The sequence below is a fragment of the Larimichthys crocea genome, chromosome XXIV (genome assembly GCF_000972845.2).
Source record: "Larimichthys crocea isolate SSNF chromosome XXIV, L_crocea_2.0, whole genome shotgun sequence".
Lineage (NCBI taxonomy): Eukaryota > Metazoa > Chordata > Actinopteri > Sciaenidae > Larimichthys > Larimichthys crocea.
This window is the reverse complement of record NC_040034.1, coordinates 1,964-15,474: the sequence shown is the minus strand read 5'-3', so window position 1 is coordinate 15,474 and position 13,511 is coordinate 1,964. Positions and strand designations below refer to the sequence as shown.

Genomic DNA, 13,511 nt, shown 5'->3' with positions numbered 1-13,511 from the left:
AAACTATATTCTTGGTCCTAAAAGAAAGAAAAAAAAGGAAAAAAAAAAGAAGAAAAGAAAGGGAAAAGTAATAATTCATTCTTTAGGAAAAGCTAGAAAGTTAAATTACATGTTTGGACATATCCACTGATACAAAAAACCTTTAACAGTGTCTCAATCGCAAACACCCAAACAAAGATGTCCAATTTATTATTCTTCATTCTGAAAATACAAATTATTTCAGACTAAATATGTATTATTTTCAAAATGCCAAAGTGATAAAATACAACCATCTCCTGTACTATCAGAATATAGTATAAATCAGTTATGATACTGAGATGATCAAGAAAGTATTTTTCATCATAATATATTTAAAAAACCACACAGAACACTGACTCATTATAATCCCAGTCTTATTTAATGATGGTTTATGTTCATAGTCACCTTTTGATGGATGATATTTTAAATAGTTTGAATCTGAAACAGTAAAGAAGCTAAGAGAACATGCAGAAGATCAGTATTAGAAACAACATGCACACTCAAACACTGAGTGGAGAGCTGTGAAACTTGCAGAAAAGTGTGAACAGAGGAGATGCTGTAGCTCATCAAGATCTCTAAGAAATGAATGCAGCATCAATTTCCAGACAGAAGTGTTGCTGAAGCTCTACTTGAGCCACTGTCAGGTCCATGGTTTGAGTGGACAGGGCTCTGTCCATTCAGACTGCCTCACAGCCACTGAGCCGCGCTTCCTTCCACTGGTCTGCAGGAGGCTCAGGGTGTCTGCTCCAGCTGTAGAGGCCGTCGCTCCCCAGACCTCCGGCTGTTTGATCACCCTGAGGAGCTGCTGCTGCCCCCACCTCCAGCCCAGACTCAGGGTGAGCGGGAGGCCCCGCTGGCCACACCACCAGTGGTGGCACTTGCCCTGCTGCAGCTCCTCTCTGGAGGGGGGGAGGACGGTCAGGGTGGGCCGCACCAACCCACTGGAGGAGATAGAGGGCGGGAAAAGACAAAGTAATGAGAGTGAAGGCTTGGTATAAAGAAAATGACATACGCTACATTTCTTATATTTGATCAAATAAAAAACAGAATAACTTGTGCTGCTGTTGTTCGCTGTTTTGAAAGACTGTCGAAGCTAACACCTCATGTGAATACAGTACACAACGTTTTGTCATCTGTCCTCGTTTCACTTCTTTCATAAATGTAAAACGAATGACGTGTAGCGCCACATAGATAAGCTGCATTTAACTGAAAAATCATATTTGTTTGACAGGAATAGATTTTAAATGTTAAACAGTCGAATCGCTAATAAAATTTAAATTAACAAAACTTAACATCATTTTGTTCTTTTGCATGGCATTAATTAAGTTTGACTGCCCAAATGTTACTTTAAACATTTTTAACAAATTAAAGGTTTCATAGAAAGAACATATGAAAAGAAAACAGACAAAGTTTTTTCGTTGTGTGATGTAATTATTCACAATAAATGAATAAATATTGATTCTAAGTTTCTGTACAATTGTGGATTCCGCCTGTTTGATAAAATAAAGAAAAAATATCCAACAACTTACAAACACCTGAACGCTGATCAGAGCTTCGATTCACATATTATCAACAGTTTATATTTGCTCTATGTTGTATAATAAATAAAAATCTTTGGGTAATTACAGTCAACGAGAGTTTGGTTCCTCCCCACCAAAAAGTCCACCACATGATACAAACTCATAATGGCGTACAAAAACCCCGGCACTGGTGAACAAAGCACCTATCCACTGAAACAACTCTCGATTTTACTAATAACACAGAAACAGTTCTCTTTATTGAATCTACAAAGATTTCTTAATGACATGAAATTCAAACTTATTTCAAATGAGATTATTTCTTTAGTTTCTTAGTTTTCTGCACCGGACAGAGAAACGATTACAGTCCTCCCAGCAAAACAAAAGTCCTGTTTTTTCACAAGTTTTATTCATGTTGATACAGGGTTTAAATGAACTGAGCTTTTTCATAATACCAATGATTTACAAATGTTGTTAAGTAGAATATGAATTAGTTATTATCTACACAGTTAACACTGTATAGTAAATTGAAAGGCGACAAACAGAAATAATACACAGCACAGGGCACACAAACTCATCCTTACCAATCTTCATGCTTCAATTGGAATCACAAATATTGCTTGTATTCCATTAAAATATAGATGGTGTAACATCCGAAGCAGTTCATTCCTGGATTTTTGTGTCCCACGTCCTTCAGTGTGTGTGAGAGCAGAGAAATCATTTCCATGAGAGTGATGGGCTTTCATCGTCAGCTGATCCTCCAGTGACTGAGAAGGTTTATAGTCGTGTGAGTTCAACACTGCAGGACTCAGATCTGTCAGTCAACACAGCAAAAACCACAACACCATGAATCTCATCATCCCATCCTCATCTGGACGCTGGCCTGCTGCTGTTTTACAGGTTCATTCACTCAGCAACATTTCAAACATGATGTGCTGCCTTTTCTCTCATTTATTTCTGGACAAAATGACGATTTGTTTTTGTCTGCAGGGATGCAGCGGTCAGGTGACTGACCAGCCTGCAGCAGGACCATTACTCCAGGATCCACGTCACCATCAGCTGTAAGACAGCCAGAGCTGTTACCCTATAGTGATGGTAATATGGTTGTCCTGGTATCAGCAGAATCTGGACAGACCTCCAAAGTCCTGATAACTTGGAGCAACACTTGTATCAGGAACACCAGCTCGGTTTAGTGGCAGTGGAACAGCTCTGACTTCCTTTGACCATCAGTGGGTTCAGGCTGAAGAGCAGCAGTTTTATTACTGTCAGAGTACCATGCATAAACAGGCTGGATGTGTTCACACAATGATTTCGGCCGTTAACAAAAACCTCCCTCAGTCAGACTGCAGAGACACTGAGCTGTTTACAGCAGGACCGACTGCAGCTGCGAAGAGGAAGAGACTCTGACACAGACCACTGAACCACAGAGGGAAGTAACCTCACCAAGCACAACCACACATTCACACTGATATATATACTATTGGTACCATATTTAGGGTGAGGAGAAAAAACATAATCTTTCCTTTGTGAAAAATGCGATGGTCGCCATTTTTTTCCAAATTTTCACCCAAATTTGAAAATTTGATGACTTCATACAAAATGAATTAAATTACTGAAATGATACACAACTGTTGACACATTCTCCACCTGTACCCGGACAGTCGGTCAATTTTTACCATCTAATAATGATATGCATGAGAAAACTGTTTCCTAACAGGACAAGTAAAGTTCTTCAATTTTAGTTCTTTATTTCACAATTTATATAGTTAAATATTATTTATGTCCCCTGAAACTATTCATCATGGCTTTAGGAAGATTATGTAATAAATTCATTATGAACGTTTAAGATAGTTTGCTTGCAAAATAAATGATCCACCGCCTGACTCTGGTCAGCAGAGGCTCCAAAACAGGGGCTTGTTAGAGGCCATTTTTTCAGCAGGGAGATTTTTGCTGGGTTTTTTTTCCTCTCTGGTTTTTTATTCAGCTCTCAATCCAACAGTTTATTTTTCAGGAGAAGTTTTCCAGTTCAACCTTTCCAACAGAGAATTTTCGCAGGTCAACTTGTGTCGAGTTCGGAAAGGGGTTTCAAGTTCAGATGGGCAATTAAACATGTCCCTGCAGCGCTGACGTCAACCTCGGTCACATGTCAGACGAACGTGCGACATGTGTAATTGTGTGTGATGGGATGAGCCGGTAAATATCTAGTGTGTGTACATCAGGTGTTCCATCGCTAGTGAAGTTTGATCTTTGGAGTGCTCAGCAGAGTCAGAAGTAACTCCTCATGTGGTCACAATTTCACACTGCCCGGGTCACTACAAGGTCCACCAATGTGACCCAGAGCACAATTTCTAGGTTCAACCCGAATCAACCCACTGAACAAATCTTTTGCATCTGTCAACCTCTCCACCTGCAGCTGAAGGTCAAATAATTTGGAATATTTCGGCTTTTTAATCAAGTTGAAGACATTTCCCCTCACGTTTTTATGCTTAAATAAAAAGAAATGCACAAAAACAGTTGGATGGAAACGTGAGAGTTTGGAAATGCACTGAAGGAAAGGTCAAAAATCTTTTTATAACATAAACTTTTCATGTTTATATCATTAATACTGATCCAGTTTTTATTTGTCTAGCATGACACAAATATCTTTTTCATGATTTAGAGACCTGGACATGCTCCCCAAACTTCGATATAGTACAGCATCGCCTTAAAACGCAGGAGCTCAATAAATCAGTCTCATCGTCAGATGAAGTTGATGTGAACCCGAACTGTCAGCAAGGGCAGCCTGCACACTATTGAGCACAAAGTTTGGACATGTGAAGTCAGATAGAGAGATGAGGAGCAGAAAGTCTAAGTTTCTACATGGATTTAATATCAGTCCACAGGGATGCAGGCGCCTTTTCCTTCTCCCCTCATCTCTCCCTTACAGTTTCACTAATATGATGTGGCATGACTTTCTTGCATCACTGTCCCCTCAGAGTTTAATTTTCTCATGTCTCTTATTAAAAACGTTCATCTGGTACTTTTTTGAAGCTTTCAGAAAATTTGTTTTTAAAGAAGAAAGGAATCAGAGAAATCATTTCCATAGAGAGGAGGCTTTGCATCGTCAGCTGATCCTCCAGTGAACTGAGAAGGTTTATAGTCGTGTGAGTTCAACACTGCAGGACTCAGATCTGTCAGTCAACACAGCAGAAACCACAAGCACCATGACTCTCATCACCATCCTCATCTGGACGCTGGCCTGCTGCTGTTTACAGGTTCATTCACTCAGCAACATTTCAAACATGATGTGCTGCCTTTTCTCATCATTTTGCTGCTGATAAATGAATGATTTGTTTTTGTCTGCAGGATGCAGCGGTCAGGTGACTGTGACTCAGCCTGCAGCAGTGACATTCTACTCCAGGATCCACTGTCACCATCAGCTGTAAGACCAGCAGAGCTGTTTCACAATAATGATAGTTCTGGTATCAGCAGAAACGGACAGACTCCAAGCTCCTATAAACTATGTGAGCAAACTTGTATCAGGACAACACCAGCTCGGTTTAGTGGCAGTGGAAGCAGCTCTGACTTCACTTTGACCATCAGTGGAGTTCAGGCTGAAGATGCAGCAGTTTTTATCTGTCAGAGTCTCATCCATACAGTGCTTGTGTTCACACAGTGATTCTGGCCGTACAAAAACCTCCCTCAGTCAGACTGCAGAGACCACTGAGCTGTTACAGCAGGAACCGACTGCAGCTGCTGAAGAGGAAGAAGACTCTGACACAGACCACTGAACACAGAGCTGACAGTAACCTCACCAAGCACAAACTACACATTCCACTGATATATTAATATTAATAATAATTTATTTATTGTCTGTAACATCTACAAAAAGATTTCAAATCTACTGACACCACATCATGTTCTGTTCATGTTACATTTACAAATGTTGCCTGATCACATATTCAGTCATGATTTCTACTGTATGGGAGTGTATGTGGGCCTGTGCACACAGTGACACAGAGTGGTACTCTGATTTCAAATGACACTGTGTATAGATTGCTTTGTTGCTGCTTGTGACCTGTTGCAGGAGATTCTGATATGCACCACTGCTCATCAGAACACAGCACAGTCATACAAAGCACAAACACAACTTATATAGTAGAAGCTTCCCAGTTTTTCCCAGTCAAAAGGTAGAAGCTTCCCAGTTTTTCACAGTCAAAGAAGAAATGAAACTCAAATTTTTAATGTCTCTGCACTTAAAATAAAAAAATAAAAAGTTGTCAGAACTTAAAATTGTAAGGCAACAAACTTCAGGAGCATTTTGAGTTAGGAAATTCAACTGAACTGTTTAAGTTTGTTCAACTTTCATTTATAAGTTATCTCAACTCACCTAACCCTAGCTTAAGTTGTAGTAACTTATAATTTCACATTATCTGAACTTTGAATCCTTATTTCTACTGACTCTACTCAAGTTCTAGTAACTTATACATACTTATATACTATTATTTCACATTGTCACAGCTCAGAATTTTTATCTGTCAAGAGTGCTTAGTGTTGGAGAGTAATTTTAATCTGTACATAGATCCACTTAATTCCAGTAAAGTTCATTTAGTACAGTAAGTACAGAAACCTAAAATTGTATACAGCAACAGCAACATCACTGAAATCATAAATTAGGACCAATAAATGACCATCAAATGTATAAATTATTACAGATGCTGTGTCTACATTCAAAACACATTTTATTTTTATCAAAACATATATCCTAAACTGGAAGTGCTGAGACCCATAGCTGAAAAAACACTGCATATTAGCATGCATAATATCTTGAACACCAAAATACAATTAGGTAGCAAATGGTGAGTCAAAGAGGTAAGGGTAATCTACACCACAATATAATATTTAACACAAGATGATTCAGAGTTAGCAGAGAAACAGAATTAAAATAACAGTGTAATTAACACAAGTTTTAGAGTTCACAGTTTGAGTGAGAACAGGAGAAGGTGGATTCAGTAAGAAGAGTAAGAAAGTTCGACAAGTTGGGTGACAGATGGAAAGAAAAGAGACGAGAGATGGGGGAAAGGGAGAGAGAAGAGAGGTGGAGGGAGAGAGAATTTGAGAAAGAGAGAAAATAGGGAGAGTAAGAGCACATGTTTAAGAAGATCTCTGGCAAATGACAACAAGGACTTGTGCAATGAACAACGTACATTCTCAGCTAACTTGCTGGATTCACTGAAAGAGTTTGTTTTTGAGGGATCTCACCCTTGCAGAGAGATCTGTCCCAAGTTCCATGAAAACCTTTTGAATGGTTTCAAAAGCGTACCTCAGTTCTTTTGCATGCTGGAGGTCCAAAGCGTAGATCAGCCCAAAGAGGTAAGCAAAAGCTGTTGGCAGGTCAGGGAGATCCTGAAGAACGATGTCTTCTTCTACAATAACAGCGATGTTTATGACACGTGCAGGACCTGAACTATCATCATCCTCCAACACAGTCAGGACGCCCACAATGAGGCCCTTCATCTGCTCCTCTTCTGGATCAGTCGCCTTGTGATGACAGAAATCAAACTGAAAGACATTTGTACGGTGGCCGGGAACCCTCGATGCTGCAAATAAAAGAAACGCTGCAAACAAAAAGAAACAGCGCTTGTTGTGATGAACATTAGATTGTAGCTCGTTGTGATGAACATTAGGTTGTAGCTCGTTGTGATGAACATTAGGTTGTAGCTCGTTGTGATGAACATTAGGTTGTAGCTCGTTGTGATGAACATTAGGTTGTAGCTCGTTGTCTGTCTTACTACGGTAGAAAATATGCGTTTTGTGTTTTAACAACGTTTCAATTAAGAGTTGTTGATCCCGGAAGTGCCAATATCTTTCTAACTTTACCGAAGTGCAGCGGCCAATGTGGCACCTTTCCTTATCTCGTAATTACGAGATCAGGTGTCTAATTTATTTTTTTTCAATGATGCAATACGCTTCTGTACTTCTTCTTCTTTTCTTCTTCTTCGCTCACTAAAAAACTACGGTGCACAAGCAATAATAGTCCCGGTGGTAATTCACTTCCTTGTGGAGTTTTTTGTTTGCAGCATTCTTTTTATTTGCAGCGCTGTTGTCTTTATTTGCAGCTGCGTTTCTTTCTTTATTTGCAGCCCTGTTTCTTTTTGTTCAGCGTTTCTTTATTTGTAGCGCTGTTTCTTTTTGTTTGCAGCGTTTCTTTTATTTGCAGCATTGAGGGTTCCTGGCCACCGTACATTTGTCATTGAATATTTTAGCTCAGAATAGGCTTACATCCAAAATAATCCCAAATATTGCAGACATTTTTTCTCACCCAGAATAACTTATGTTTGACATATTAAACATCTCATACGCCAAAAATGTAAACTCATATATACGAGACCAGTTACATCATGTCATCGGCAGCAAAATACATCTCTTAAAGAAACTGCAGGCACTGGGACAGAAAGAGAGCGAAAAGAAGAAGAAGAATGAGAACAGTGAATTGGACAAATAGTCAAGAATGGGACAAAAGCGTAGAAAGGTAAAGGTTGAAGTCAAAGTGCAGTACAGTATTAATAACATCTCAGGAGTCTATTTCTCACAATGTAATTATATATTTTTAGTCTCTACAAACAAGTCACTCACAAGACAGTTCCTGAAGAGCTTCTCATGACTGTCATGGAGATACAAGGGAAGGCCCTTCAAGGCTGCAGTCTGTCCATGTGCTGTGACGTCAGATGTCTAAAACACAAAGAAAAAGAAAAAAAATCACAGAATTCCTTGTTATACATTTGCCCATAAAATCCAGAATAAAGAGATCATTATGTCTCAAATTCACCTCTTCGCCCAGTCTGTTAAGCAGTTGATCCATCTCAGGTGGAAAAACTGTTCTCCTAGCCCGATAGAGTCTGAGGAGCCTGGGAGTGTGCTGATTAATGGCTGATCTGAAGTCGTCTGTTAGGTTCTTGTTGGTGATCCGATGGAACTCTTCCCTGATCTGTTGAAACATTTCAGTCAGTACAATGCCGACAACATCCTCATATAAAAATCTGCATTTCATATACAGAAGCAACTCGAGATTCTTATTCTGAAAAGACTATATCAGAAACACAGTTATGATATATTCTTGCCTCGTGACAATTTCCTGGGAATTAGCAAACCAGGCATCAGAATGAATTTAACTTGAGAGATGGTAAATTCAAACAAACATATTCTGTCCTATTCATTTTAATATATCAATTACACATTTTCTTACCGACACCATTCAACACAATTCAGTGTATACTGACCCGTCTTTTAAATATTTTAGCAGTTCCCCGTTCATTAGCTGTGGTGCTGTGAAAAAGCTTAAAGGCGCTAAGGGACAACCCTGAATCCCCCTGTGATAAATGCTGCAAACTACATGACAATTTTACACCAACAGAAGTCACATCACCAAATAATATTAAGGCTACAACGCTGAAGCATCCATGCTTAAGTAACATAACACACAGGCCCTCGGACAGGTTGCCTGTCAGCCCTGCTCTCTGTCTGCTCATACTGTCAAACCAACCTGCTGACTTGATCATTCAGACTAAGCAGTCGAAAAACAACATGGCCGTTTGAAGGATACTATTCATTTATCACACAATGCAACCCTGAATAAAAAGTGCCACTGAATGAAAAGTAAGTTGAAACATACCTGAGGAGAATCAACTCCAGCTCTGAAGGGAGACAGCCAGCCGGGAGGGCAGCAGACTGAAAGTGACAAGCCTCAACTCCAAAAGTAAAAGTTGGCTTTCCCGCATTTTACAACAAAGAAACAAAAGTTATCTGAACTTTCACCCCTTGTTCTGAATCACAACTCAAAGCATTAGTGGTACCAACTCACTTAACTGCACTGACGCCAACAAATGTCTTGGTTTGTTGGACTGACTTAAGTTTTTGCGTTAAATGTTAATAACTTATGTTTTAAAGTCTTAACTACTTGAAATACTTATTTAGGCCAAAAAATAAAAGTTGGCCTTTTCACAGTTTGACATGAAAAGTCAGACTTTGTGCTGTTTTACAGCTCTAGATGTTTGCACTCAGTCTTTCTCTTCTCTTTATAATTTTCATGAATTAATGCAGAAGAAGAAGAAATCATTTGACTTTTAACACTACTGCACTGTACCTTTTTGACACAAATGCAGAATGCATGGTGGATGTGTTTCTGATGTATACTATATGATATTAAAAATACTCAGAAAGTTGACCTTTACAAACCATGTACATCACATGTATAGAAGTATCGAGTATAACCTGTTATCTTTAGTAATTACCAGCAAGACTGATCTATGGCTGAACATGCAGGTCATGATTTATGCTATAGGAGCAGAGCCTTTTTGCTGCTGTCCTTACATCTGTGTGTTTTTCTATTGTCCCAATAAATGTAGCAGCACTTCATCAGGATGACAAATTATGAAAACAAAAAGGGAAATCCAAGTGAACAAAAACAGTGTCAGTTGTGTTCAACGATGAACAGCAGGAGGCGCCATACACACATTAATGAGGTGTGGATCAAGAGGTTAAAGGTCAATGTTTTTTGATGTAGAGCCGTACAAAAACCTCCTTCAGTTTGTCTGAAGTGAAAACGGCCTGCTGCAGGTGCAGAGGGTTGATGAAGAGACTGTGATGAGGATAACTGGTCCAGTGAACACAACACAAGAGTCATCAAGCAGAACCACAATGAACCTAAATAACACTGAAACAAACTCACAGACGCTCTTCCATATACACTTTGAAACTTATATTCTTGTCAGTTAATTCAATGTCTTTAGGAGAAAGCTAGAAAGTTAAATTCATGTTGGACTATAGCCACTGATATCAAAAACACTTTAACAGTGTCTCAATCTAACAACAGCCCAAACAAAGATGTCCAATTTATTATTCTTCATTCTGAAAATACAAATTATTTCAGACTAAATATGTAGTATTTTATATCAAAATGTCACAAAGTGATAAAAATACAACCATCTCCTGTACTATCAGATATAGTATAACATCAGTTATGATACTGAGATGATCAAGAAAGTATTTTTCATCATGAATATATTTGAAAAGAAACACACAGACACTGACTCATTATAATCCACAGTCTTATTTAATGATGGTTTAATGTTCATGTCACATTTTTGATGGATGAATATTTAAAAATTCAGTTGAATCTGAAAAGTAAAGAGCATAAAGAAGAACATGCAGAAGATCAGTATTAGAAAGCAACATGCACACTAAAACACTGAGTGGAGAGCTGTGAAACTTGCAGAAATGTGTGAACAGAGGAGATCTGTAGCTTCATCAAGATCTCTATGAAAGAAGCAGCATCATTTCCAGACAGGAAGTGTTGCTGAAGCTCTACTCTGAGCAGCTGTCAGGGTCCAGGGTTTGAGTGACAGGGCTCTGTCCATTCAGACTGGCCTCACAGACCACTGAGCCCGCCTTCTTCCACTGGTCTGCAGGGAGGCTCAGGGTGCTGCTCCAGCTGTAGCGGCCGTCGCTCCCCAGGACCTCCGGGCTGTTTGACACCCCTGAGGAGCTGCTGCTGCCCCCCACCTTCCAGCCCAGACTCCAGGTTGAGGGGAGGCCCCCGCTGGCCAGACACACCAGTGTGGCACTGCCCTGCTGCAGCTCCTCTCTGGAGGGGGGGAGGACGGTCAGGGTGGGCCGCACCACACCCACTGGAGGAGAGAGAGGGGGGAGAAAAGACAAAGTAATGAGAGTGAAGGCTTGGTAATAAAGAAAAATGACATACTGCTAATTTCTTATATTTGATCAAATAAAACAGAATAACTTGTGCTGCTGTTGTTCTTCTGTTTGAACTGACAGAGCTGAAACACTCATGTGAATACAGTTAACACGTTTGTCATCTGTCTCTTTCACTTCCTTTTCACTACATGTAAAACGAATGAAGCGTGAGCGCAAAGATAAGCTGCATTTACTGATAAAATCATATTTGTGTTGAACAGGAATCAGATTTTAAATGTAAAAACAGTCTGAATGCTAAAAATAATTAAATTACAACTTAAAATATTTTGTTATTTTTGCAGCATTAAAAGTTTGACTTGACCAAATGTTACTTTTAAACATTTTAAATATTGAAAGTTATCATAAAAAATATGAAATAGAAAACAGACAAAGTTATTTTCAGTTTTGTGAAATGTAATTATTCACAATACTGAATAAATATTGATTTAAGTTTCCTGTCAGATTGTGAGATCAGCCTTGTTTGATAAAATAAGAAAAAATATCAACAACTTACAAACACTGAACCTGATCAGAGTCTGATTCAATATTTAATCAAAGTTATATTTGCTATATGTTGTATAAAATAAAATCTTTACAGTCAACGACGAGTTTGGTTCCCCACCAAAAGTCACCACAGTGATACAAACTCATTAAGTGGCCGTACAAAAACCTCCTGCACTGTGAACAAGCATCTATCCACTGAAACAACTCTCTGATTTTACTAATAACACAGAAACATTTATCATTTATTGAATCTACAAAGATTTCTTAATGACATGAATTCAAATTATTTCATAAATGAAGATTATTTCTTTAGTTTTTCTTTAGTTTTCTACACCGGACAGAGAAACGATTACAGTCTCCATGAAACAAAGTCTGTTTTTTCACAGTTTTATATCAGTTGATACATGGTTAAATGAACATGATGCTTTTTAATAACAATGATTTACAAAGTGTTGTTAAGTAGAAGTGAAATATGTTATTTATCTACAGTTAAACACTGTAAGTAAATGAAAGGCAGACAAACAGACATATCATACCAACCACAGTGCACACAAACTCATCCTTAAATCTTCATCTTCACTTGGAATCAAAATATTTGCTTGTATTCCATAAAGATCATAGATGGTGTAAATCCAAGCAGTATTCCTCCTGATTTTGTGTCCCACGTTGCCTTCAGTGTGTTGAGAGCAGAGAAATCATTTCCATAGAGAGGAGGCTTTGCATCGTCAGCTGATCCTCCAGTGAACTGAGAAGGTTTATAGTCGTGTGAGTTCAACACTGCAGGACTCAGATCTGTCAGTCAACACAGCAGAAACCACAAGCACCATGACTCTCATCACCATCCTCATCTGGACGCTGGCCTGCTGCTGTTTTACAGGTTCATTCACTCAGCAACATTTCAAACATGATGTGCTGCCTTTTCTCTCATTTATTTCTGCTGATAAATGAATGATTTGTTTTTGTCTGCAGGATGCAGCGGTCAGGTGACTGTGACTCAGCCTGCAGCAGTGACATTTACTCCAGGATCCACTGTCACTATCAGCTGTAAGACCAGCCAAGCTGTTTACAATAATAATTATTTGTTCTGGTATCAGCAGAAATCTGGACAGACTCCAAAGCTCCTGATAAGATATGTGAGCACACTTGAATCAGGAACACCAGCTCGGTTTAGTGGCAGTAGAAGCAGTGGCTCTGATTTCACTTTGACCATCAGTGGAGTTCAGGCTGAAGATGCAGCAGTTTATTACTGTCAGAGTGTACATGCAATAAACAGGGCTCCGGTGTTCACACAGTGATTTCTGGCCGTACAAAAACCTCCCTCAGTCAGACTGCAGAGACACTGAGCTGTTACAGCAGGAACCGACTGCAGCTGCTGAAGAGGAAGAGACTCTGACACAGACCACTGAACACAGAGCTGACAGTAACCTCACCAAGCACAAACTACACATTCACACTGATATATCTGTATATCTCACATTTTTTATATATTGAATCTTCATTCCATGTGAAATCGTAACATTGTTTGATAAACAACAGTCCATGATGTTAATTTTCCACAGTAGAAGTTTAAAAAATTCAGAATACTTTGCAGAACCCAAATACAGATGATTCAATTATACGAGCTGGGACACGACATCAGTGATGTTACTTGAGGTCATTAGGTCTTTAGGCGACCCAGTCCGGGTTGATCAGATCCTGACTTGTATCCCAGCAGCATTGGTCCACAGATCACCTCTCCTG

The 13,511-nt window shown here is 39.1% G+C and overlaps 1 protein-coding gene and 1 gene segment (V, D, J or C); both read right to left on the bottom strand.

Annotated features, from left to right (window-relative positions):
* Positions 1–6,301: 6,301 nt before the first annotated feature.
* On the bottom strand, positions 6,302–8,824 carry LOC113744626 (uncharacterized). Its single transcript, XM_027275215.1, has 3 exons — positions 8,344–8,824; positions 8,151–8,246; positions 6,302–7,055 (listed from the first exon to the last, which is right to left on the bottom strand). The coding sequence occupies exons 1-3, from the start codon at positions 8,563–8,565 to the stop codon at positions 6,744–6,746; spliced, it is 630 nt and encodes a 209-aa protein (XP_027131016.1). The 5' UTR covers positions 8,566–8,824; the 3' UTR covers positions 6,302–6,743.
* Positions 8,825–10,604: 1,780 nt separating this feature from the next.
* On the bottom strand, positions 10,605–12,538 carry LOC109138816 (immunoglobulin lambda constant 1-like). The segment is given in 2 exon segments: positions 10,605–11,200; positions 11,864–12,538. Coding segments are annotated over 2 exon segments (378 nt in total).
* Positions 12,539–13,511: the final 973 nt, after the last annotated feature.

Excerpts from the sequence above, each read along its gene's own strand:
- LOC113744626 (XM_027275215.1), bottom strand. The coding sequence starts at position 8,565 with ATGAAATGCAGATTTTTATATGAGGATGTTGTCGGCATTGTACTGACT. Across the intron at positions 8,247-8,343 it reads TTAACAGACTGGGCGAAGAG|ACATCTGACGTCACAGCACA; the intron begins GTGAATTTGAGA and ends TTTGTGTTTTAG. Across the intron at positions 7,056-8,150 it reads AGCTCTTCAGGAACTGTCTT|GCGACTGATCCAGAAGAGGA; the intron begins GTGAGTGACTTG and ends TGTCATCACAAG.